The 26,377-nt window shown below is 37.8% G+C and overlaps 3 protein-coding genes across 5 annotated transcripts in view; 1 reads left to right on the forward strand and 2 right to left on the reverse strand.

The window, feature by feature from the left end:
* Window positions 1–9,276, forward strand: part of fam193a (family with sequence similarity 193 member A) — a 30,671-nt gene extending 21,395 nt beyond the window's left edge. For all 3 annotated transcript variants that reach the window (XM_065295703.2, XM_065295705.2, XM_065295704.2), the window contains 9 exons: window positions 1,770–2,033; window positions 2,335–2,548; window positions 2,705–2,929; window positions 3,109–3,376; window positions 6,119–6,305; window positions 7,335–7,571; window positions 7,660–8,476; window positions 8,566–8,647; window positions 8,726–9,276. In XM_065295703.2, the coding sequence (XP_065151775.2) occupies window positions 1,770–2,033; window positions 2,335–2,548; window positions 2,705–2,929; window positions 3,109–3,376; window positions 6,119–6,305; window positions 7,335–7,571; window positions 7,660–8,476; window positions 8,566–8,647; window positions 8,726–8,819 (2,388 nt within the window). In that variant the 3' untranslated portion in view covers window positions 8,820–9,276. The remainder of the gene's footprint in view (window positions 1–1,769; window positions 2,034–2,334; window positions 2,549–2,704; window positions 2,930–3,108; window positions 3,377–6,118; window positions 6,306–7,334; window positions 7,572–7,659; window positions 8,477–8,565; window positions 8,648–8,725) is intronic.
* Window positions 9,277–18,101: 8,825 nt separating this feature from the next.
* On the reverse strand, window positions 18,102–22,607 carry tnip2 (TNFAIP3 interacting protein 2). Its single transcript, XM_065295702.2, has 6 exons — window positions 21,586–22,607; window positions 20,550–20,843; window positions 20,314–20,403; window positions 19,896–20,174; window positions 19,593–19,709; window positions 18,102–19,395 (listed from the first exon to the last, which is right to left on the reverse strand). The coding sequence occupies exons 1-6, from the start codon at window positions 21,904–21,906 to the stop codon at window positions 19,150–19,152; spliced, it is 1,347 nt and encodes a 448-aa protein (XP_065151774.2). The 5' UTR covers window positions 21,907–22,607; the 3' UTR covers window positions 18,102–19,149.
* Window positions 22,608–23,516: 909 nt separating this feature from the next.
* On the reverse strand, window positions 23,517–25,931 carry scpp1 (secretory calcium-binding phosphoprotein 1). Its single transcript, XM_065295881.2, has 9 exons — window positions 25,749–25,931; window positions 25,592–25,646; window positions 25,443–25,484; window positions 25,303–25,359; window positions 25,181–25,210; window positions 24,728–24,763; window positions 24,599–24,637; window positions 24,422–24,487; window positions 23,517–24,312 (listed from the first exon to the last, which is right to left on the reverse strand). The coding sequence occupies exons 2-9, from the start codon at window positions 25,643–25,645 to the stop codon at window positions 23,875–23,877; spliced, it is 762 nt and encodes a 253-aa protein (XP_065151953.2). The 5' UTR covers window position 25,646; window positions 25,749–25,931; the 3' UTR covers window positions 23,517–23,874.
* Between the last annotated feature and the right edge of the window lie 446 nt (window positions 25,932–26,377).

A 26,377-nucleotide genomic window follows, 5' to 3' on the forward strand; every position in this document is an offset into this window, starting at 1 on the left:
ATGTGTACATTAGTACTTTAGAGAAAGTCCCTAAATTCACGAACATCAAACATCCAACTTTATTTATTAAGTCTATCGGAAATTGGCTACAAGTGTGGTAACGGCGAAGACCCCAACTCATATGCATCAGCAGTCCACTTCAAAATAAACATGTCAGGATAACGAGAAAACAACTTTTGTTATCTTTGAGATCACGAGAAAATTAAGTCGTGAATACGAGATTTTTTTTTTTTTTGTTATGTTGAGATCACGGGAAATTAAGTTGTGATCACAAGAAAACAAGCAAGCAAAAATAAAAATATGCATGGCCTCTCCCTCGGCTTCCATAAAAATTCACTGATAGAAACACATGAAATATTTTCATTACTTCAAAAAAACAACTACATGTTATACTCATTTCAACCTATGGAGGCAGCCATTATGTTTTGCATTCTGAAATTTATGACATGTAATGGTTGTGTAATATTATTACAGTTTATTATAGTAAGTACTATGGTATCTTCTAGTTTTTTTTATTTTCCACTCACACATTCTTACCTCTGAGATGGTCTTTATTTTGATTTGATTTCATTAGTATGTTTTCTGTATTACTCTTCATTTATGTTACACTCTGAAGACCTGACGTTGTATTTTTAATAAAATGTGGCAGAAACACTGCTACATGATGTCTGTTCGCATTTATAACTCTCATCTTGTCTTTCACATCATTTTTAAATCTACCAATTGAAGACCTGTTTATCTTGTTTACCTCGTTGTGGCTTTAATAGAATGGGTTTTATTGCAACCATTTGACATCATGTACAGTTATAGATATATACACTAGATGTTGTCTTGGGGTTCTAAGCATGCGTCAAAACCGCCGCCATCTTAGAACAGGGGTCTCGTCATAGGAAATAGCTAGTTAAAGCTGCTATCTCCACATGTACTCCGAATTCATGGGCGATATTGGACTTTTGTGCTGCGTATGGATGTTAGGCCTACTAGCACTATGCATTATAGTTAGAAAAAGTAGATTTTCAAAATATCAAAACTAAAAAAAATTTCTAAAAGGAACAGTATGTTAGAAATGTATATCAATTAATCATAAAATGGCCCTGATATGTCACTAGACATTAAGAAATCATTTTCATTTTAAATACTTATATCACTGACAACAGTGGTCTGGCCAGGATATTTTCATTTAAAAAGTGGACTTGCAGCCCTCAACTGATGTTTATGTTGTCATTTTGTGTATTGGCCACCAGTTGTGTGATTGCAATACCAGTTTTAGCCACAAGTTTTGTGATTGCAATACCAGTTTTGGCCACAATCCTACATATTGTTCCTTTAACTCAATGCTAAATACATGTCTGACTGTTAAAACGGACCAAAAGAAAACCAAGAAAATCACATTCTTGACGATTTATGGTGATTTTAATTTTGTTACACCATTGCCTACAATGACGCTAATGCGGGGCTCCCCTGTTTCAAGATGGCGGCTCTATTTGACGCATTCGGTCCAATGATCTGCCGTAGCAAAGGCAACATCTAGTGTACATATCTATGATGTACAGTGATGAAAAACAAAATGGCAGCTTCAGTTTAAATAAACTTATTTAATCGATGACATTTGTACTCTTTAATTTCACATTTATATTGACAATCCCAGTTTTAATCTATTAAGCCATACACGTGCTTATAACCGGGGTATATTTTAAGTGAAAGTGTATTTAGGTTTGATGTATTACAGAAAAGAATCTCTCACAAAATATCAATGTTTCCTTTATTAGATGGAGCAGGTACATCAATGCGAGTGTCACATGTGTAACCAAGGCACTGGAGATGGTAGCCCATCTGGCTTAGGCTCCACCTGTCTCCCAACCAGCAGGCTGCACGCCGGGGGTCACCAGTTTTTTTCAGACAAGACGGCAGCCCACCCTGCCTTTCACCTCTACCCCCACATCCATGGTCATCTCCCTTTACACAACCTCTCCCACCTGCCCAGACCGCTGCTGCCCACCCTGTACTCCACCCCTCCGCTCACACACAGCAAGGTTAGACACGCATATGGGCAAAAAACAGCCCTTCATGTCATAAATGAGTAAAAGGTGCTTGGTGACTGTTGTTTTAGTTTTCAGCCACAAGGGGGATTTTGTATCAAAATCTTAGTAAGGGACAGGTGCACTAATTTCACTTTCTACTGGGCACGTCCCTTTTCACACCACTGATAGAGCCAACTCAACCACACTGATACCTTATCTCAAGCAGTCTATTTTAGTAGCCTTACCTCTGGATATTTTTAAATCATTTTAAATGGACTTGAATGTAATGATCGCCCCTTCTCCACTTCTGTAGATGCTTCCTTCCACCCCCACGTCAAGTCACACAGGTGGAAAGCAGCAAGTGTTTAACCCCACCTTACCAGAGCATGTCTACCAGAGCTGCTTCAGCACAACGGGGGACTGGGACGGCTCTCTGCCGTGTCCCCCGCTCAAGCTGGAGAACCTCTGGGACACGCACATGATGAAGAACTGGAACCCTTCTGTGCTGCTGCAGGAGCCGTTACCTGGTCAGTTACGCATAAACATTGTGAAACCACAACTACTTCTGTTGGCCCAGTTTAGATTAGAACTTTTCCTTGCAAGAAAATGCATTGTCAACTATTAAGAGTAGGAGATATCCTAGACCTCTGCAGTAAAGTAATTCAGTTAACTTCTTCCCAAAGGTGACATGCTGGGCCCTCCCCTTCCCGACGTTCCCCTTCTCTCCCCCAGTCTAGACCCCACTCTCAACCCTCACCCTGTCCAAGAGGGCAAAGAGAAGAAAAACAGCGCAAAGAAGAAGTGTCTCTTTAACTACCAAGATGCCTTCATGGAGGCCAGTGAAGCGGTCATGGCCACCTCCTCTGCGGCCTCCTCTGTGTCCAGTACTACCACCTCTGTCCAGTCGAGTATGGTCACATTTACATTTTAGATCAATTTCCAATCTTTAGTAACCTTTAAAGTTATTTATTCTTTTGCATCTATTTAATCAACTATACAAAGCAGCTATGAAAGAAGCACATGAAAGCCTAAAGCATAATTCCAATTTTCCGTATTTACTCTAATTTTACATTTCTTTTTTCTTTAGATGATGTTTTCCATAATTTAGGTAAAGAGGACCATAGACATCCCACTCCTATTGCTCCTAGGAATAGCCCTACCGGTCTGGCATCTCTCCCACCTCTCAGTGGAACCTCGCATCCCTCGTTCCCCAGCACACATCTTCCCAGTATAGGTACCCAGTCCTTCCCAAAGTCTGCATCGCAGACTCCAAGCTTTATGGAGTGCTTGTCATCTGGCGAACAGCAAACCACCCCTGTGGAGGGTCTAGGCAGTGGTCCAAATAGTGTGTGCAGGTCAGTGTACCATATTTCTGATCTGGAATATTTATAGGTCCAGACCATCTAATCAATGCATGAGTTTAAAGATCTGAATACAGGATTCTGCTAGTTTATGCTGGTGTTAGTTGACAACAGCCAACTTTTTAAAATAAACTTTAACTCTTTCACCGCCAGCGTTTAAAAAAAAGTTGCCAGCCAGCACCAGCGTTTTTCATGATTTTCCCCAAAGTTTAATGCGTTCCAGAAAATGTTCTTCTTTAAATATATAAACATACAATATACCAAATGAAAGAACAGACCCTCTGCTTTCAAACAAAAAAAACCGTTTCATCCTACCTTCAGTGGTTCTTTTGTAATCAGCTTTTGAATATGGGTAGGTTTTTGCAATAACACCACATTTTGAGCAAAAAGCAGAGATAATTCCATTTTTGTGACGGACTTTTCATAGAGATCCCATTCAGATCGATCTTTAAAACAGACATGGACATGCAGCCGCTTGCCATAGGGCAATACAACCGGGTTTAAAAAGTTGCGGAAGGGCGCAACCTGGTGGATAATAGCGATATTGCGGAAAGACGGAAAATCTCGTCATTGGCGGGGAAGCGTTTTCTCTTGATTGTTGAGATATCTCGTCAATGGCGGTGAAAGAGTTAATTTTGGTATTTCTTTTGAAGGTGAATGTACATGTGCAATGTTAAGTTAACATACTGTATCTGCATTTAGAAGAAAGTGGTTATGCATCAGTAAATACAGTTTTGTTTTTTGTTTTTTTGCTTGTTAACTTTCAAACGGTCCTTGGGGTCAAACGACATTTCATTATCTAAAAAAAAAGGTTCCCTTCATCTCAGAGATATACAATTTTGTGACTTTTCCTAAATAATTTATATTTATATACACAAAAAAAATGGTCTTGATTCGGTTGTTCTAAAGGTATTTGAAACAACTGTTTTATTAATCTGTCCCTTGGGGTCAATATAACCCCTTTTGAAAATGAATAGGAAATGCAAAAAAATTTTTTTTTTCCATTTGTCAAAAAATAAATATCAATAAATCCAGCATAAATTTGAAAATTTTGATACAGAAATGAAGGCCTGGGCCCGGTTGCATAAAGCAGGGGTTTTCAAACCTGTCCTGGAGGACCACTAGTACTCCACATTTTGCATGTCTCCCTCAGTAGACACACCTGGTGTGTCTAGAGACTGCAAGACCTGAAATGGGTGTGTAAGGTAACTGAATGAGGTGTGTCACAAAAGCGAAACATGCAAAATGTGCAGTACTAGTGGTCCTCCAGGACAGGTTTGAAAACCCCTGGCATAAAGCACCTTAAGTGTAATTTTCCCTTAAGTTCACCCTTATGTTTCGCTTAAACCTAAGGGTGTTGCAGAAAAAAAAAACTTACTTTTTTTCTGTTGCGTCTCCATGGCAACAATAGTATTTTATAACGGCAAACCTGGGTTGCTGTTGTGAAACACTTAACGATTCCCCTTACCTAAGAGGGATTATAGTTTAAGGGATTATACTGTATGCGAAACCCTTAAATTATTCTCTTAGGTAAGGGGAATTTACCCTTTAAGTGTTATACTTAAGGGAAAAACTTAAGGTGCTTTATTTAACCGGGCCCTGGTACTTGTGCACAAATGTAATGCAGAAAACACATGCTCAAACAAACACATACAAACAACACACACACACACACACACACACACACACACACACACACACACACAGGTATAACTGCCACAGAGAGCATTTGTATGGAAGTTGTCAAATAAAATCAGTCACAAATGCAGAAAAAAGATATAAAGGAGTGTGACCTAATGCATGCACATTTACACACTCTCTCACACACAAACACACACATGCTCTCTCTTTGCTTCTCACACACACTCTCTCACGCACACATGCTCTCTTTCTTTCTCTCTCACGCACGCACACAGACACACACACTTACACTCAGTCCAATTTCTGTGGCATTTGAGGGCCAGTAGTGTAAACAAAAAACGAGGAGCGTGTAAGGGGTTAAAGGAACACGCTGACTTTTTGGGACTTTAGCTTATTCACCGTATCCCCCAGAGTTAGGTCCATACATACCTTTTTCATCTACGTCCGTGCCGTAACTTTGTCTGACACACCCACCGCTAGCCTAGCTTAGCACAAAAACTGTAAGTAAATGGCTCCAGCTAGCATACTGCTATATTTTCAGAAGGCGAAACACACCACAGGGCTTCTGCTCCTCACCACAGGGCTTCTCAGGTGCTGTGAGCAATTCACTCCACCCAAGTAGCAGTGCTTTGCCTTCTGAGAATATAGGTCCCAGTATGTATACGGTTAAAAGATGACTGTGTCTCATGATTTTGGTACATGCTGTGACTTTACAAATCACAGCATATAAATGAATGTTGCCGTTATTTTGTCAATTATTGCGAGCAGTATGCTAGCTGGAGCCATTTACTTCCAGACTTTGTGCTAAGCTGGGCTAGCGGTGGGTCCGTCAAAGTTTTGGGATGCACGAATATGAAACGTGTATTTATGGACTTATCTAACTCTGGGGGGTGTGTTGAATCATTTAAAGTCCCAAAAAGTCGTCGTGTTTCTTTAATAAAGCCCAAAGACTTTGTTCATTGCACTTTTTGGTTTATATTTCACTGTGACTTTGATTAATTTGAACTCTTTGAGGTTGGATATGGAACATTTTCAACTCTCATATTACCACTACCAAATCTGTCTTAATAACACTGCATAAAAATGTTTTTATAGTGATCCTGATTGTGAGGGTCATCGCTGTGAAGGAAATGGTGGCTGTGAGCACCAACATTATGAAGGAGAGGAGAGCCAAGATGACGATAGCAGCTCGGAGCACAGCTCCTCCACCTCAACCTCCACAAATCAGAAAGAAGGGAAGTACTGTGACTGCTGCTACTGTGAATTCTTCGGTCACGGAGGGGTACGAAAACTTACTTCATTATTATCCAACTGCTAAATGAAAAATGTTCCTAAAGAAGGGTGGATGGTGTACATAGTATAGTTTTAGATTAGATTAACATTGTATCATTTAAAGGGCACCTATAATGCCAATTTTTACAATATGTAATACAAATCTTGGGTGTGACCAGAATGTGTCTGAGGTTTTAGCTCAAAATTCCCCACAGATCAGTTTTTATAGCATTTCCAAAATGTCCCTAATTGGGTGGGAACAAAAATGTGTTATGTTTTCGTATGTGTTATGTTTTCGTGTGTGTACCTTTTTAAATTCAAGTGAGCCACTGCTCCTCACTCCCTTACTAAAAGAGACAGTGAGCATTTTCAGTTAAAATAGATCTGATTCCTGTAAATCGAGTCTGCGATAACAGTATTTTACTAGTGAGATATGGCAGACAGCATACAACTAACTAAGGGCGGAACTATGGCAATGCAGGACTGTCAGACAGTGGCCGTGGGCGGGGCTTTATCAGTGTGACATCACAATGGTAATGGATTCAAAATGCATGTCTAATGCGACTGCTTTGGTTTAATAGAGATTCAAAAGGAGTGGGTGGATTTTTTTCACACAATGCCAACACGCATTTATGTCCAAATACCTTGTAAAGTGGGTTCTGCATAATAGGTGCCCTTTAATAATAAGTTTGCGATTTATCTTTCATTTTATTTTTACATTACTCAAAAAAAATTTTCTTGACACTCTAACATTAAGTTAAAATAAAGGTCTCTCTTACTAATAGTGATAAAAATATATGTTAATGCCTTTAATTGTAAACTGGCACTGGTAAAAGTTGTATTGGTATGATCATTTACTTGCGTCTAGTGTTGACTGACAGTTCAGGAGAATGCAATTTTTTTTTAGTTTTTCATGCTCCACTGCTTATGTAAATCTGCCTGTGAAGTACACATGGAGCCAACTCTTGTCAGACTGATCTGTTTATTGTATAAGGTGTCCAAATAAACTAATCACGCTCATATTGCTTTTGGTACATAGCCCCCTGCTGCACCCACCAGCAGAAACTATGCAGAGATGCGGGAAAAGTTGCGACTCAGGCTGACAAAGCGTAAAGAGGAACAGCCCAAGAAGGAAGAATTGCTGCTGGAGCGGGATGGGGTAGAGGACCATCGCAAGGTGGAGGACTTGCTGCAGTTCATCAACAGTGCAGATAACAAACCAGCCAACAGCAGCAGCTCTAAAGCAGCGAAACGTGCACGCCACAAACAAAAGAAGGTAAGCTTGTTTTTCTCAATGTCCATATAATTGTTAGTTACACAAAGCAGATGAGTCATAGAATTAAACCTGGCTTGTTTTGGTGCAGCTGGAGGAGAAAGCTCGCCTAGAGGCGGAGGCTCGGGAACTGGAGGTACAGCAGCAGCTTTTAAAGGAACAGAGGAGGCAGCAACAGGAGGAGGAGGCGGCGCTAAAGCAAGAGCTGCTCCGTTTACAAGAAATCCAACAGTTGCGTGCGTCCAAGAAGAAGAAAAGGGACAATAAAGCCAAGGAGGTAACGAAGTCGGAAAATCCTTCTCTCGTTCCTACAACCAACAACCCTCAGCCTCTTCGGCAGACCGCACAGAGTGTTCTTGAAAAGAACCTCCAGAACGGCAAATCTCAGCTACTGCATAATCTAATTCGTCTTAGTCCTAAAGAGCCTCGTCTAGAACCCGAATCCCCCAAGAACGGCACATCCCAACAGCCAAGTCCAAAGATCTGCAAAGAGAGGCCTTCGGAGTCTCCCGTACTCCAGAATGGCACCTCACCCCAACCAGAGCCCACCCTAACCAAGGCCAAACCAAAACAGCAGACAAATGGCCCAAAAAACAATGGCGAGGCCACGAAGAGGCCAGCTGAGCTCACGAAGGATCCAGAGCCTCCAAAAGCCACCTCTCAAACTGACAGCAAAGCCAAGCAGAGAGCTTTCGAGGAGTCGGTAACTGAGCTCAAAAGGGAGGAGAGGAGTAAAAAGCAGCAGCAGAATGGAGGGAAGGATGAGAGGAACTCTCCTGTTATTGAGTCTCTAGCCTTGGAACCTCCTCAGCAGAACGGCAAAGTCCCAAACAGCGAGTCACTTCAGCCCAAAAGCAAGCCCAAGAAGAATAAAAAGAAAAAATCAGACAAGCTTAACAACTCGATAGGTGAGTATTTTTGTGAAAAATGCCTTTTTTGTCTGAGGCTAAATATTTGATGTTGAATGGGAAGTCAGCACTCTTTTATCCTCCAACAGATGATGTGTTTCTGCCCAAAGACATTGATTTGGACAGTGTGGACATGGACGAGACGGAGCGTGAAGTAGAATATTTCAAAAGGTAGCGTTTGGTTTTGTTGGCTCTGACATTTGTACTGGTGATATTCAGGAGATTTAATTTGCCTTCCTTCGTCCACAGGTTCTGCTTAGACTCTGCGCGACAGACAAGACAGAGGTTGTCCATCAACTGGTCCAATTTTAGCTTGAAGAAGGCCACATTTGCTGCCCACTAATGGGGGTCTTCCTTTCAACAGACATTGGCAGGAATCATTAAGCGTTCCTCCGGTTTCTTCTTTCTCCCATGTTTCTACAGGCTGACCCCAGTGCTGCTACGCTCCAACCGCTCCTCTGGTCTGCATTATCCATGCCGCCTTGCCTTTTCCTTGTTGTTGTGGGTTCCCCAAAGAACCCAAAACGGGCTTATATTCCTGCAGTAAAAAGAGCAAAGTCAAAAAAAAACAACAACCACATAATGCTACTCTATGAGTTTTCCCTTTGTTTTTCCTTTAAAGTGTGTGCGTGTGCTTTTTGTCAGTGAGTGGACCATTCATTTTTAAGGTCTGTACCATGTTCTGGGTTTTCTGTGGCCTTCACAGTTGTCACGATGCTGTATGTATAGGAGAATGAAAGCGCTGCAAAAGACATGCTTAATGAAAAAGATGAATTGGAAAAAAGATCGTTTTATTCAAATGAACTGTGGCTTTGCTCACCCGCACCCGGCACTGCACTTCCTCACAGCTCCGTGTCAAGAAAATTGGGACTGCTCGGCATCTTCTCCCATCATCGGGAGAACGGCTTATACTTGACGACATACACATCAATTTATCAGTTCGATGTAACAACTGTGTTCAAGTTTCTTTCCTGTTTGTTTTTCCCCAACTTGTACCAAGGTTGTATCAGAAGAATCATATTGAAAAGAACAATACTCACGCTATCAATCTGTTATAGAGTGTATATTGTATTAACACTGAAGCCAGACTGGCTACTTTTTAACATATTGTTAAGTAATATTAAAATCTTGTCTTTCTTTTTGAAAGATGAAATACAGTAGAGTGGCAGGAAATTTGTGTGGGTTGTCTTTCTTTTAAATATTTGGGGGTATGATGTGAGATTGGTATCCTGATATTAGGTGTTTCTTATCAGACACCTAACCTTATCCGGTAAAGGGGAAGTACAAAATCAATAGTAAATTGACATAGAGGGGCTCCCTACCGCCCAGTATTTGCATGACGTGGGACCGCCCCGTCATTCTGGTAAAGACAAATGCTGATGAAACGACCACAATGTCGTTTATATTCAATGTTTACGTTTTCTAATCAGTTAAGCATCTAAATAGTTATGCAATCATTACATTACCTGTTAGCTTTTGTGACCTTATTACAAAGGTGTGGTAGGTTTGAGCTAGACACGGAGTGGTTGAACAGAGATACACATCAGGAAGAAGTAGGTGTTTTGTTTTGAATATGTTTAATAAGACCAAAAGTGGAAAGTAATAAAAAAGGTTTTTATTTATTTATAAATAGAGTCCAAGCCTGTCATTTTCTTTAAAATTATTGCTTTGGATTACCTCTTATTCATGACTGGCATTGCTCTCCTCATACTCTCCTCAGTATGTTTGTCACCACGCTACTATGCATTGTTCTACACTAAAACTCTGGTGAATGTGCATTAGCCGCTAACAGAAGCTACTTATTATAGTTTATACAATTTTAAATATGATGATATATTTTCTTACAAAATTGCATAGGTTACCCTTAAAAGGTCTTTTAAACGCCCTTTAAGTTGTGTGGATTATGTCTGTGACGGATGGATGCACTTTTTTGGGATTCAAAGTCGAAAGTTTCCTGGTCCCTGCATACTATTATTACCGTTATTAAGCTTGGAGGAGCAAGGACATTTTTTAATATAGCTCTAATGGTGTTTGTCTGAACAAATATATTTATGTACATCGACGATGGCTTGAGGGTGAGTAAATTGTGGGGTAATTTTTATTATTTGTCAGTGTAGCTTTAACTGCGATATGAGGAGGGCTGCATGAAGTTGAACTGGCTTTGCACTAATTTGAGCAAACCATTTCTTATGAATGTAACAGTTAATCCTTGCATTCTTAAATGTAGGTGAATATATCATGTCTATATGAATAAGAACAACCTGGAAACATTTTTAATACAATAAGTTGTTATGAAACAATATGTGCATTTTAAAATCCGCTTCACCAAACCATGGGCCAGTGGTTTGGATTTTGGCTATCAAATTAAATCAAAATTTACAAATGGGTTGTTAAAAAAAATTGAATTTGGATCACAAAATACCATTTAGGTTTTGATCTGGATCAAATCGCCACTTTGTGTTCAATACTTATTTAATGGTTTAATCCCAAAAAGTAGGCTTATTCTAAGCCAATACAGCATTTCTTCTTTTTGACATATTTATAAATGTATCATTTTCTGTGGAAATTTTGCTCTTGGTTAGTTCAATCCTGTAAAGCGGGGTTTACCCTGGAGGGCCGGAGCACTGCAGAGTTTAGCTCCACCCTGATCAAACACACCTGAGCAAGCTAATCAAGGTCTTCATGATCACTAGAAAATCACAGGTGGGTAAGTTTGATTAGGGTTGGACCTAAACTTTGTAGTGCTCCGGCCCCCAGGGTAAGATTTGGGGAAACCTGCTGTAAAGTATTCAAAGTATAACATTGGGCTATTCAAACCTTCCAGTCAATCCCTCATAAAGCTGTCAAAAATATTTATATTTATAATTTTTCATTTGAACAAAAGTCATATTTAACTTTAACTGTCATTTGGCACTGTCCAGTAGGCTATATTGATTACAATCACATTACAACCAGACAGTCAAAAGTAGTTTTTACAACTGGCCTCTACAAATTTGTGGGCCAGAAAACTGAATGTTGAACTGAAATAAAAAAAATTAAGGAAAATGTGTGTTGTTTTATTGTCTCTTCAAGTAAAAACATGCATACTGACCAAACTACCTGTTGTTTTTTTTTTAGCTAATAGTCAACATTGACATGTGATCCCATTCAGAACACTATTAATTTGCTAATCTGAAAAAGTGTGTGCAGTATCAGGGTGATCCAATCCAATTTAGCTTGAAAACCTGGCGCCATTTGTTCAAAAATTTAATCTGGATCAAAATTGGATTGGATCACCCTGATCCAGATACACAATTTTTCAGATGAGCATATCTGGATTAAATGGTATCACATGTCAATGTTGACTATTAGCTATGTAAGAAACAGCAGGTAGTTTGGTCGGTATTGGGTCACTTAGTGTTTTTACTCGACGAGACAATAAAACAACACAACTTTCCCTTACTTTTTTTCAATTTAACATTCAGTCTGTTCTTCTGGCCCTCAAAAAAAAAAAAAAAAAATATATATATATATATATATATATATATATATATATATATGAAGAGTTTGGTTCCAAAACGCAATTAACCCAATTTTTGAAAAAAATTAGTTACTGCCAAAATCAGTATTATATCAGGTCAGTATTTAAAAGTAAATTCTTAATTTTACGCAAAATTCTAATATCCGCCGTGTTATTCTGTCATCTTTTCTCCCTTTTTTCCCAAAACGCAATAAACGCCACTCCTCCTTTTCTACGGAATGCAATAAATCCGCTCCACAAATTACAGCGCACCATTCCAAACATTGTAAACAAACAATGGCGGCGCATTGAGTACACAGAGTCCTAGTTTTCCTCATCTACTTTGTACTTCGTGATCAACACACAAACAAAAACGAAATAATACTTTAATAGCATTGATAAACCTGTGGTTTTCTGTGACGGGAAAGAAACGTAAGCCATCAACATCTAATAATTTACGTGAGAGGCACTCGGGAGACGATCACTTGTTCTCCCGACAGCATCTAGCTTCTGTCATGCTAACACATTGACCCCAGGGAATCTTATGGAAAACTTTCCATAATTTTACTAAAAGTCAACGAGAATCACAGCTGATTGCTGTGAAAAATGTTAAGCGATGACGTCAAGTATAACCGCAGCAATGACAGTGTTCCTAATATGACAAAGTAAGTGTTTTGATTAATGCCATTAATGTTTATTTTTTTAATCAGTGTGTACAACTGTTCAACTAAATGAATATAAAATGGCAAAAATGAATGCACATTTATACATTGATTGAATAGATTTATAGAATTTTGAAAAAAACTTTGGATTTATTGCATTTTGTGGAAAAAATAATTCGTTTTTATAATAAATCTTTGAAAATCAAGTTATGGATTTGAATGTTTTATGTTTTTATAACCTAAAGATGCTATGTGAAAGTTTGTAACAGAAAATAGTGGTTCTCATCTTGTCAGTTTCTTGGTATAGAAAACACGTTTTTACCGAAATGTGTCAAAATTGATTTATTGCGTTTTGGAACCAAACTCTTCATATATATATATATATATATTATATATATATATATATATATATTTGGATTGGATCACAAAATCCAACTTAGGTTTTGATCTGGATCTTTTTAGTAAGATTGGGATTTGTTTGATCCCAAAAAGTAGGGTTTTACTAATCTCATCAGAAGGGTGGATTTTAAAAACTTCTAAAAAGTTTTTAGTAAAACATTATGGGGCGGTTTCCCTGACAGAGTTCAGCTTAAACCGGGACTAGGCCTTAGTTTAATTAGTAAATATAACTATTTTTAACTAAAATGCCTTACTAAAACATTACTTGTGTGCATTGAGGCCAAACAAAGGTCACTGATGTATTTTAAGATAGTGCAAGTTGTTTTCAATTTGGAGACCTCTTACATTTATTTACCGCCCCATAAACCTACAGTTAGTCTACAATACAACATTTCTATCATTTAATATTTTATAATGATATTATTAAAACGTTATGTATAATTTTTTTGGTTGAAATTTTGCTCTTGATAAGTTTAATCCTTATAATGATAATGTATAACACTGGGCTACCATTTAAATGTTCCAATCTAAGAAAGAAAAAAGTCCATATAAATCCCTCATAGAGCAGTTAATAGCAAACAAAATGTAATTTTAATAAACGTAATTTTCAACTTTTAATGTCATTTGGCACTGTACAGTATATTAATTACAATCACAATCATCAGAGACGAAAAAGTCAAAAGTAGTTTTAACAATCGGCATCTCTACAAATGTAAACCAGTGGATATTGAGCCTCTTTATGATTTAAAATGCATGTGTTTGTGTATAATATATATATATAGTAGGGGGGGGGGGCAGAAGAGCAGACTATGTTGAATTGAATAAAAAAGTTAAGGAAATTTGTGTTGTTGTTTTTTTTGTCTCTTCAAGTAAAAAGACTTAGTGACCCCACCAAACTACATGCTGTTTTTTTACATAGCTAATAGTCAACATTGACATGTGATCACATTCAGAACACTAGTAATCCAGATTTGCTAATTGCTTTAAAAAACCAGGACAAAAGTGTAATGGTTTACCTGATATGGTATTTTTTCCTGGATAGCAAAAAACTAGTGCTTGTTGGGATTTGGATCATTTTGAAACAGATTAAACTTTTTGAACAACTGGCCCCAGGACAAAAGTGAGATAGTTTAATTGGGATTTTATTTTGATCGAGATTAAACTTTTTGAACAACTGGTCCAAGGAAATAAAAATCGATGATTATTGTAGGTAGATGAATTGATAAATGTGTTCTGATCTGTCACAGAATATCATTAAAGTGTTTTGGAAAAAAGGGAATAGTCCCACTTCGACTGTTCAGTTTATCTTAAAAAAATAAACACACATCAATAATATATTTAAATAATTTGAATCACTTAACACAACATATTTAAATCTAACTAAAACTTAACTGAAGTTGCCATGGCAAAGACTAATAAGGGTTGTTATTATTTGTTTGTGCTGCTATTTTTATTTGTATGGAAAACACTGCTGCTTTGGCCCATAGGGTGATATTATTAACACGTAATTAAAATCCACCGACTAAACTTAAATGTGTCCATCCTCTAATCGTTGCAGGCTTTTCTAAAGAAAAACTTGGCCCACTTTTAAAAAATATGTCATAACTTGTTGGTAAATTATTTTAAGCCCCTCCCACACACTTTTCACAGTCCAGTAAAAAGTCCCGCTCTAGATTTTTTTTTGTCAGTTATTGAATGAAATTGGATATTACCCATAAACACTAACAATTGCAGTAATACTAACAATTGCAGTGTATGATTTAATGTTATAAGAAAGACAACATCTGTCCCGTTTCTCCTCAATTATTGTATTGTGCCTTTAACCTACAATGTATTATTAAACACTTGGTTATGGGATTTTATTTGTATCTCAGTATGCATGTATAGACTTGATTAATTAGTAATATTATTGCTATTTATGAAAAATGTCCTTCAGATGTGATTAATTATGACTTGTGAAACAACCCTTATGACACAGTTTTGAAAATCATTTTGAAATTAAAGCAGCCTTATCGGAGTCCTCCTCTTTTCCGATTTGAATCCTCCTCTTAGTTTGGGAATTTTAAAACATACTAATGAGAAAACACTTGATTAATTTGAGATTGTTGGAAATGAGTAAACTTTGCCCAATCCATTCTGAAGTCCTGAAGTGAACTGAATAGATGCGCAAAATAATCAACTGAAACGTTTGTTACACTGAAACGATAATTTAAAAACACCTCGATGATCAGGAATTACATTTTTAAAAAATACTGGATTATCCAGGTGCAAGGAAAATTACTTAAAACAAAACGATTAGATTCACATTAAAAATTGGTGGTAGGGCATATTTTTTAATTTTAGAAACCACTTGACAGACTATTTCTAAACTAAAGACTCCCACAGACAGGGAACTTTTGTCACTATCCGTCATCATCAAACTTTGTTTTATGCAGGGCTTTTTTTCTTCACTTCCTGCCAAGAAAACTTTTTCGCTGTGGCGAACGCCTACCTCATTTTAACGTGTAACAAAGAAACGCAGATACAACAGGTTGAAGGAACTGCAGTTTATCTTGATAGGTCTTGTTTCAAAAGAAAGTATGTTATTTCAGTTTAACATGACATGTTTAAGCATGTATCAACCAATATATAAAGATCCAATATCTAGTTGTCATTATGTAGATGTTTACTGTAGTGATAAAAAAAAGAGAGAAACGGCACCTTCAGTACTAACCCAACAGAAAACTCACTTTATTTAGAGCACTTACTTTTTTACTACATTTAATTTTACAAGTGTTAACTGATAAGCATTAAACATATATTAATTGAATTGGAAAGTGAGCCATTGATGGGAGATTTTGTTAATCTTCTGGTAGTGCTTTTGTAAGTACTAGAGTCTGCCCACTTTTACTCACCCATGATGCAATACTGGAGATGCCTCATTTAGGTAAAATCTTTTTTAGTAATACATTTCTGGTTTAGACAAGGTTTACGTCATGCTCCAACATGAAATTCATAGTAGCTGCTTTGACTGAATGAGAAGTGTATATGTGATGACACTTGATTTTTTCCAGATTTCTCACACATTTTGACATTTAAAGAAAACAGTGATCCCCTCCTAACAGAATACATACAACATCGGCTTATGGTTTCATATTGTTAAATATATAACAACAACAGTCTTTCATTACGCTCTCTTGATAGGAATTTTAAGTGCCATGCCCAATGTCTCTCAAGTGGGATTTGCACAATGAGAGAGAAAGAGCTGGGCTTATTAGAGACCATTCAAAGATTGGAGATGTGATAGTGTAGTTTGTAATCACCAGCGAGGATCTTTTTATTGAGGATAGGCCAGATTGGAGAGAAACAGCTCAAATGGGAAAACCCCATCATTCCACATACAGGAATTGACAATAGGGTTCTGTCTGAGCCCTGATCTCTCTTATCAAAAAAAAAAAAAACACAAAAAACACAACAGGCCATGATCATTCGAACACATTCAGTAAAAACAGCAATCTGTGTTAAGTAAAGTGCTTGTCTTTCAAGTAAGTGATGTAGTGAGCCAATGTTCGGGAATTCCCTGCTTTAAAGATTAAAGGCCAAATTTATTCATTTTGGCACGGTGTTTCGCAAGGTTTTCCCACTCGGAAAAGTACAGCAGGTAAAGTTGAGGATAATTTTGTTGTGTGAGTGCTCTTTGTATACATCATTTCCCAAACACACACACACACAAAGGACAATTTCTTAGTCACTGAGGGGCAAATTTCTGAACTGTTCATCTCAAGTGGGAAACGACTCAACGTTTCAAACTGGACTTAGATGTGTGAACGACATCTAATTTCTTTGCTGAAAATTTTACTGTAAACGTCATGTGATACGGTGACCTAATTATTTCCACTTCACGAGGGTGGCTTGTGGTGTGTGTGCTTTTTAGGTCTGTGGGCCTCACGTTGTGTGTGTGTTTGAGTCGTCTCTAAGAGGTGGAGGTGGGGAATCCCTTCCAGCCAACCTTTCACTTCTCCGAGGAAAAATGTTTCATAAAAGCAAAAACTACAACAGGCCCACACATCCATCGCTTCAGCTTTTATGAAGTAGTTACATCTCTTCAGAGATATGCACTGTTCTCAATGACTTCAGGTCGAAAACTGACACTGCTCAATGTAAAACCTGAGAAACAATGTGGCCACAAGCATCATCCGAAGCGTATACTTGTTCTTGGACGACGTCATTTCGAGAATGTGACTTGACTGAAGTAGAAAGCATGAAACTCAAGCTGGAGTTTTCCCTCCGGCCCCCGTGGCAGCAGCTATAGGGTCGTGTGTTTGACCCCATCGAGGGTTTATTGAGTCAGAGGACCATGATGCTGTTTCACGTGGGACGGACAACCCTTTTGAAAACAGGATCTTGTACATTTTAGGTTTCTCATATTCAACACGAAAGTGATAATAATGAAGATGGTTCGTATGATGGGTTAATGGGCTCTCAAAACATTGACAACTGTTGTTCCTTTTGCTCAGTTGGTTAAACCAAGCAGATTTTACATAAAAATATACAACAAATCTACTAAGTCATAAAACATCTGCCAAATGCAAACTTTTAAGTTACAGAATGTGTCCTGTATCAAAATGGTGGTCCTGAAGCATTCTCGGATTAATTAAATGGACATGTGCCATTTCAATACAGAAACACAAGCTTCTGTACATTTTAGTTTTAGTTACAGACACAAGCCTTGTTTGGTCCCATAGCCTCCTCCCCTTTAAATAGCCAGTGCTGCTATATCCCTCCACCCTACAGTCGCCTGCTTCTCTTGTGCTATTCACTTCTAGGCCTCGGGACAGCTGAGAATTTGCTGCAGTTATAGTCATTCAGTTTAGTCTGGGAAGGGGCTTTCCACCACTTGCACACATATACTCTTTTAAATCCCATAGGACTTAAGTTTAAATGCCTTATGACACACCATGTCTCATGATCTTATTGGCATTATTTCAGTCTCTGGTTTCCTAATAATTACATTTGACTGCATACACTGAATTCACACATAAATGCATTCACAAACCACAAAAACATCACATTTAAAAAGCCGTGGTCTTTTCTAGCAAATGTTTTATTACAAAAATAAATCCTCTTATGTCAAGACATAGTTTGACAGCTTTTGTGCAAAGTAAAATTTATATTTTAGATATTAAAACCCAATTCACTGCCTTCAGTGGCCATTTTGTTAGACAGCGTCTGAGACTTTAAGGTCTCGCGTCAGTTTGCAGGATGTAGGGAACTTCCTCTCTTACTTAAAACTAGAATGTTTTCAACTGCAGAGGGGGATCAAATGGCAAGTACCTCGCACTCAAATAGTGCCTTGAAGTCTAAGAAAGTAATGACGTTTTATGACAGAACCACGTAACAACTTTAATAACATTCACAATGAAAATGTTATACTGTTTATATACGAGATCAGATATCAGAAGATTAGTTATAGTGTGTGCTGTGCTGCTCTCTAATTTCTGGTCAAATTTCAAATTGAAGTCAAATAACAACACTATACTTAAGAAAATAAAATATAGAAACATTACACATTAAACTGTACATTAGCACCATGACAAAAAAAGTGTACAAAAATATTTTATAGTCTGTTAATAAAGAAGCTTATGCATTAAATATAAAAGTTATGTGCTTTTATCATCTGTATTTGGCAATAATTAAAATAGCAAAAAGTGCAAACCAGTTGATAAAGACAACACATATTACTGAGGTATATGATACCAATTTTAGGATCTATCTGAATTATACACAGATCTACCACAGAGTATTAAGCAATAAGTCAAATGCTTAGATAAACTGTACCATGCTTGAATCACACCAATAAATGGCATAACTCGAATAAAAAACATGCCTGGTCTGGGACTGAATAAAGCATTATTCACACCCAAACCATTTGTGTAACTTGCCACGTGAGTAAGCCCTTGAACTGGGAATGCCTGAACCCTAAATCATAATTTCGATATAGAAGTCAAGCCAAAAGTCCATACGGTTTCAACATGCGTTATTCACTGCTCATTCTGCCACACAGTCAATGTGCTTGTAGTGATTCTGTCCTCAGTGCTTGTTGTGCCCTTTAAAAAGTCACTCAATTTTGAGACTCACAGCTTGGCGCACTCGTCCCAGTGGTTTAGGTATTCGGCCGTATGTTCGTCGTCATATGTGGTAAGACATCTAGGGCACTGCAGTTCAGCGGTTCCTTGCGTTGCAGAGTTACCGATAGTTCTTTTCGAGATTGTTTCCGGTGGACTGTTCCTTAGCAACGGTTCGGCAACGTCTGGCGGTCGGTGTGAGGCCTTTTTTAGTCCCATGTGAGTTCGGCGTGAGGATGCGGCATCTTGGACGCTCTGTGTGACAAAAACAGGAAAATATTATACTTTAGATTTTAAAATAAGCAAAAGCAATATTGCTACTACTATCATACTCAATTATTTGTAAATATCTGTTTGTCGAAGATGATGCTTATAAAATAGTCTCACACAATCTACACTAAGTTGCTGAAATGATCTTACGCGTATACGGAAATAGGAATATGCAGACTTGCCTGTGTGCGTATTTGCAGTTGAAGTCTCCCAACTTGGTCTTGCAGGTCCAGGATTTTACCTTGAGCCCGCTCTCTGTCTGCTCTCTCCGATTTAAAGTCCTCAATATAGGCCAGTACCTATGAGAGAGTTAAAAATGTTATGGGCAGAAGTCCAAATGTGTCTAGTTCACACCTTTGTTACAAAGGTGGCAATGACTTCCTGTTTAAACAGGAACTGAGATCGTTGAGGCAGAACAGCACTGTTTGTGTTTTGCTAGTTGGTGCATCAAAATCTTAGTAGAAGGCAGAGAACTTATTAATAACCTGTTGTTCGAGCATCTGAATACGCTCCTGGTCTCTTCTGATACTGTCATCCTTTTCTCTGCCAAGTCTCTCGCACTCCATCATCTTCTCCTCCAGGAGTCCATTGAGCCGTGCGATCTCCTGTTGGAAGAGAGCCGTGCCCCCCACCGCTGATGTTTGGGTGAGGTTGGGACCCGAAGATGCCAGGCAATTCGATTCTTTCAACTTTTGACACAAACCCCTCACATACTCTTCTCTGCTGGAGTCATATTTCTGCCACTTTGAGTTTAAACTTTCCACCTGAGACAACGGAAACAAATATGTGTGTTCATGAAGATGTTTCCAAGACTATATGTTCTTTTCCGTAAAAGGTACACAGCAAGATTTTCTGCTTATGACACAGGTAAAACAAACAACAATTCCATCATGTGACACTTACATATGCAACTCTTCTTTTAAGCTCCTCGTTCTCTTCTTGTAACTTGTTGATGATTATGTTTAGATGGGAAACATCTGAGGAAACCGTTCTCTGGTAAAGATACAAAAAAGCAATGTCAAGTATAATTGTTATCCAGCAAAGAGAAGATTTTAGCCACTTCAAAGATTAATTCATATGTTTGTAGCTTTCCCTATTTAAAATGGGGCTACGTGGTACTGTGCCTGTCCCTTACACACCTCATTAACCTGAGCTCTTTGATCCGGCATGGTGCTCTTGCTTTTCTCATTTTCCAGACGCCCCAAAAGCTCCTGGCACACCTGAACTGTTGCCCCCAGTTGGGCCCTCAACTGCTCAGCTTCTTCAGCAAGTGAATTGCAAAGAACGGCCCTGGTGGCCTGTGCCCGATCCTTTTCGGCCAGGGTGGAGCGCAGGCGATGGATCTCCCGCTCCTTCTCCTGCTCGGGCCTGTGTCTGATCATCTCCAGCTCTTGGTCCTTCTCCTTCAACATTTCTTGCAACCTCTGGATCTCCTGGAATAAAGAGTCAACAAAAATAAGTTGGTTTGACATCCCACACTGTTGAAAATATGTGCTACATAGGGGAACTTTGTGTACCATAGAACAACTATTTTTGGTTCACCAAAATACCCTTTTTCTTTAGCTTTTTATAATCTGTAGAACCTTAATCCAGAAAGGTCCTGTGTATATTAATGGTTCTTTAGGGCAGTGGTTCTTAAACTGGGGGCCATGGTCCCCGGGGGGGGGGGGGGGGGACCATTAACCCCCCCGGCTGTGGGCCCAGTTTTATGACTTTTAATAAAATACACTAATTTACCATGAATCCTGTGTAATTAAACCTCAGAAAAATAAGGCTACTAACCAACAGCTCTACGTTGTATATCTAAGTTTTGTTTCATTCAAATTTTATGTTTTACAATGGGTTATGTCATAAATGGCACAAAAAAAGGTTGAGAACCACTGCTTTAGGGAACCATACAGCCTGATAAAGAACTTTTTAGGAACATTTATTTTTAAGAGTGTAAACATGACAGACTATTTCTTTAAAGTTCAACTGAATGTGAACCACAAATGTACTTTATATTACATTATACATTTGATCCATTACGGTTCAAAATACACATGCATTGTAAACTTTACATTATCTATTTTACAAAGGTCTAGTTCACAAGGATTTAGTTTAATATGTGAACATTTGACAGATGGTGTGGTACTGGGTAACAGCACAGGAAGATTAGCAAAACAAACAACTTACATCTTTACTGGTTTCAACTTTCTGTGCTGCGTCCGCCTCTGACTCTTTACATTTTTGCTTTAATTTGCAGATTTCTTTACACAAACTCTCGATCAGAGATTTCGACGGTCCGACAATATAGGATTCCTCTCCGTCTAAGACGACACTTTTCTCATATTTCCCCAGTCTTGCCCTCAATTCGGCAATAATCCCGTTTTTGGATGATATGACTTGATTTAAATTCGTAATTTCTTGCTGCGTCTCGTGATAAAACGTGTTGAGCGTCGAGCAGCTGCGTAGCTTCGCTCTGAGCGCCTCGTTCTCCCTCTTCATCTCATCCATGGTAAATATTAAAACAACAAAACACAACTGACACACATAAAGCGCTATATACACGAAAAGCGTAAAGGTTTGAATGTCATAGGATCAACAGGCGTCTGCTGTTCACCGAGAAGTTCAGCCTGTGAGAGCCACGCTCAATTTCGAAATGATCTTATGAAGAGGGGATTTCCTCGCGGGGACTTCCCCCGTCTCAGTTTGGGTACATTTTTATCTCGCACTTCACATAAACGTCCAAAAAAAGTTGGCTAGCCCCCTTTTCACCATCACCCATTCCGTTAATTGTCGAGTCATGTGTGTTTTTATATTTTTCCTCCTTTAACACGTTTAAAGGACGTTTGCCCCTCGAAGCGGTTTGACGCTGCCTGCGCGTCAAAAAAAGGCGGTTGCGCGTCAAACTGGCACGCTTCCTTTATAATCTGAGTGCAGATACTTGTTCATGTTTCCTTTTATATGTCTTATCTATAGCATGTTGAACATTTTAATGCAGCAGCCTGTTGCACTTTAATCGTTGAGGAGAAAAGAAAATATAAATGAAGGCATACTCTTAAAAATAAATAGGTTCCTCAGTTATACCAAAGAAGAAACATTTTTGCTTCTCCAAAAAACTTAAGTCAAAGGGTCTGACCTTTTTTAATACAAAGTGTTTGTATGTTAAAGGCTCTTCGTGGAACCTTACAGCCAAAAATGGTTCTTCAAGGCACTTTTATTTTTAAGAGTTAATATGAATTTATTAATCTATTTAGATAAATATTAAGGTTATATTTCAGTTGTCTATACTGTGTTCACATTTTTTTAAATTGTAGGGTAATTTTTAGATAGCATGCAAAAGCTTGCTTTACTGTAAATGGTAAAAGGGAAATAAAACATAATAGGGATTAAACGCAAGTCTCTGTTTATTATTTCAGATTCCCCTTTTCGACCTGGAGTTTCTTTCAAATGTTTTCGATCCAAATTATTGACGGCCTTACACGTGATACCCTAAAGTCCATCACAGACCATCTTCCTTGTTTTGTTTGATGTCTGTTAAAAACCTTTAATTCCTTCACACAGTTTTCATAATAGCCCCATAATTCCTGCCATTATCTTGGATCACGTAATGGCAATTGTCTAGACAATAAATGCCAACTGTGCTTACTCTGTTATCTGAAGATTGAAGCATAAAACAGTCGGTTTAATTATACAGTAATTAACAAACTTACAATGTCTAAACCCTCATTTATAGTGTAAAGAATCTTTATCCCTCTTTCAAAAGCAGCACACATGAAACAGCAAAAAGTCCCTCTTCTTCTGTAATCTTTGTGCAGCTCATAATGTTCTGCACAGGGAAATCCCACACTGTTCACTAAAGTTTGCCACCATCTTGTGGTATGAAATCAGCATTGACGCGTTTCATGGGTTTGATGTATGAGTTAAATGCATGTATAAATCTATCTGGCAATAAAACATAAATTAAGCATATGCAATTAAACTGCTAGTTCAGCCCTTTACACATTTGGTTTAGACATGCAGAGTTATCTGTTAAATTACATGCAACAAGATTTAGTCATCCTAGGAATGTTGACAGACTTGCATATCTTTTCGTATTAAAAATATGAGACTACTCATGTATCTAATTTTGTTTTTTATTTTCTTTATTTGACAATGGTTAGCACCGACTGTATAAATAAATGATAAATTAGGAAAAATATTGCAATCTCAAGACTTTTCAGGATAAAGCATATATTATAAAGCAAAATAAAAATGTTATAATGTACAGTATAATTTCACCAACAACCTCAAGCGATATACTCTGAGTAACCCAATAAAAAAACATTATTACTGGCATAGCTATTTAATGTTAATACTGGAATAGCCCAAAGTTTCCCTTTTTATAAAAAAATATTCCCTTAAGCACATTCCCACCCTAATATGTTCCTGGGATTCCCATTTGAATATATCAGAACATTGACTTCATGCCGTAAACTTCTGCTAGGGCAGGGCATAGTCGGGCATCATTAAGCCATTGAAAGGATCGGTCGCACCATCATCTCCAATGTCCTGGGGAAAGTCCTCCTCACTGTCACACTCTTGGCTGTCGGTACCAGGGACGCACTCGACTGAGCGACTCTTATCGTCCGATGCACTGTTACTGGACTCATTGCTTTCACTGCTGCTGCTACTGCTGTTGCTGGACCCACCAACACTCTGTTCAATGCTTTCGCTTGTGTCAGCACTGTTGTCATCTTGCCGTGTGACATTGGTGCTCACTCCGACCTCCTGGCTCTCACTTGATTCGCTGCTTTCACTTGGTTTTGATGTGGCACCTGTCGAGTCATCTGTTATGTCGTTGGACTCATCCTCATCTGGTTCACTGGTTGCTTGCACATTGCTGTTCGAGTTGACCCATTTTAGGGTGTAGATCCAGCCCTGCGTGCATTTATCATAATATGCATAATTAGTTACACAACACAAACATATTATGCATAATTAGTATACAAACATTGGTGTATGAGGTATTTATTTTTAAGCTTCTTACCCTACGCATGTTCTCCTTGCTGTTTTGAGTGTTATCTGATGTCAGAGCAGTCTCACTTTTTCCAGTCTAGTTAACCACAGATGACAGAATATAGAATTGTATAGACTTTACAAATAGGAAATACATATTTCTTTTGAGAATGTTATTTTTGTGTAATATAAAAGCAAAATAACCTACCAGATGTTCCACTGAATGGCTTTCGCTCTCCTTAGAGATCTTAATTTAGAAAATAAAATTAGATTATTTACATTTATAAACAATATAGTTTAATACTGTAAAATACTGTAATGTAATTCTTAGTTATACCGATTCATCTGAGTCAGATTCAAGTGATTCCGAGCTCTGTCAAAAAATAAATAAATATTACAGTTAATAAAATCTGTTACCTTTAAAAAAGTCTTTCTTTTACTTTAACTTAACAAAATAAGTTAAATAATTTCAACTTGTTTATAGTTTATGTCAACTAAATACTACACTGTCACAACTTACTATTATTTATCTTGACAAGAGATGAGTTGCTATAAAAAAAAGTTACTTTTTTTCAACTAAATTTTATAAGTTATAACAACTCATCTGTAGTCAAGATAAATAATAGTAAGTTGAAATTACTTGTAAATCTGAGTTGATTCAACAACAACAACAAAAACTGTAAGAAAACAAATAATTTTTTACAGTGTAGTCAAAAACATTAAATAGTACAGTTAATTTTTTTTACAGTGCATTGTTAGATTTGTTAACATTAACATTGTTTGTACTTACATTGCTCTCTGATGTATTTTCCTTGGATTTCTATTTTTAAAAAAAGAAATATTTAAACTCAAACTTGTACGTCAGAAAAAAAACGCACATTGTTGCATTCGCTTCTGATGTGGACTGCATACCTCATTTGAAGGTTGTGAGATGTTATTCTGCTCAGAGGATTCAGAGGAGCTTTCTGACTGTGGAATATAAGTTCATATGAACATTGTTATTTAAAACGCTTCTAAGCAAACCTTGTTTTCTGTAACCTGAGAATACTTACAGAGTTGGATGCATGCGAATTCATTTCAATTGTATGCAAGAGCTGAAAAAAAGGAAAACTTGCTGATTGTAATGTATGACAATGCTCCTGCACTTTTAATAAGCTACTTGTAATTTCACATTTTAAGGCTTATTCGCTGTAGTACTCACTGGATTTGTGTAGACTGCTCCCAGCAGGCAGAACATCAATATGACAGGCTTCATTCTGAAGATTCAGAAGTTATACATGATAAAGGCATTACACTTAATACACGTCTTAAAACAACTTATAAATAAATAATAAATAGAGTAGGTTCAAAATCCTTACCTTTCTTTTTCCTAATGTACAACTAAGTTAAAGAAATCAGCAAAATCTGCTAAGTGAACAGAAGTACCGTGTTAAGCTATGGTTTATAGCTGGATTTAATGGTGTGTCTGGAGCAGCAGCTATTTATCAACCTGAGTCTTGATTACTGCAACAGCATCACTTCCTGCTTGCCAACACACTGTTTGCGCTTCCACCCTCAGACTACCGTGGGCGCACGTGAAATGAAGCTGGAGTATGCATGAGAAAATGAGAGTGGCACACTGAGTATGTTTACATAACACAATGACACACACTATAGTGTGCGCTCAGACTTCATCTCCTGTATGGGACTATTTTAGGATGCCAAACTATAGGGTGTGTGGTTTCTAAATACTATGTTACAGTGCTGTCTCGTCCCACTCTGAGACAGGAAGTCCATAATAAGAGCACCCCAGATTCCTATTGAAGTTTTATCATACACAAGCAGTTTGTATGTGTTTAAACATTGCATGTTTATGATGGAACAGGTAATTGATGCATTATATTTGTGTAAAACAAGCAATTTTTAAGTTTTCCTTACATCTGTTCATATATGTCAAGAAATCTTTTTTCGTTTTTCACTTCTTAGGCTTTTGGCTGATGTGGACATG

This window comes from Paramisgurnus dabryanus, chromosome 4, assembly GCF_030506205.2.
Source record: "Paramisgurnus dabryanus chromosome 4, PD_genome_1.1, whole genome shotgun sequence".
Classification (NCBI taxonomy): Eukaryota; Metazoa; Chordata; class Actinopteri; order Cypriniformes; family Cobitidae; genus Paramisgurnus; species Paramisgurnus dabryanus.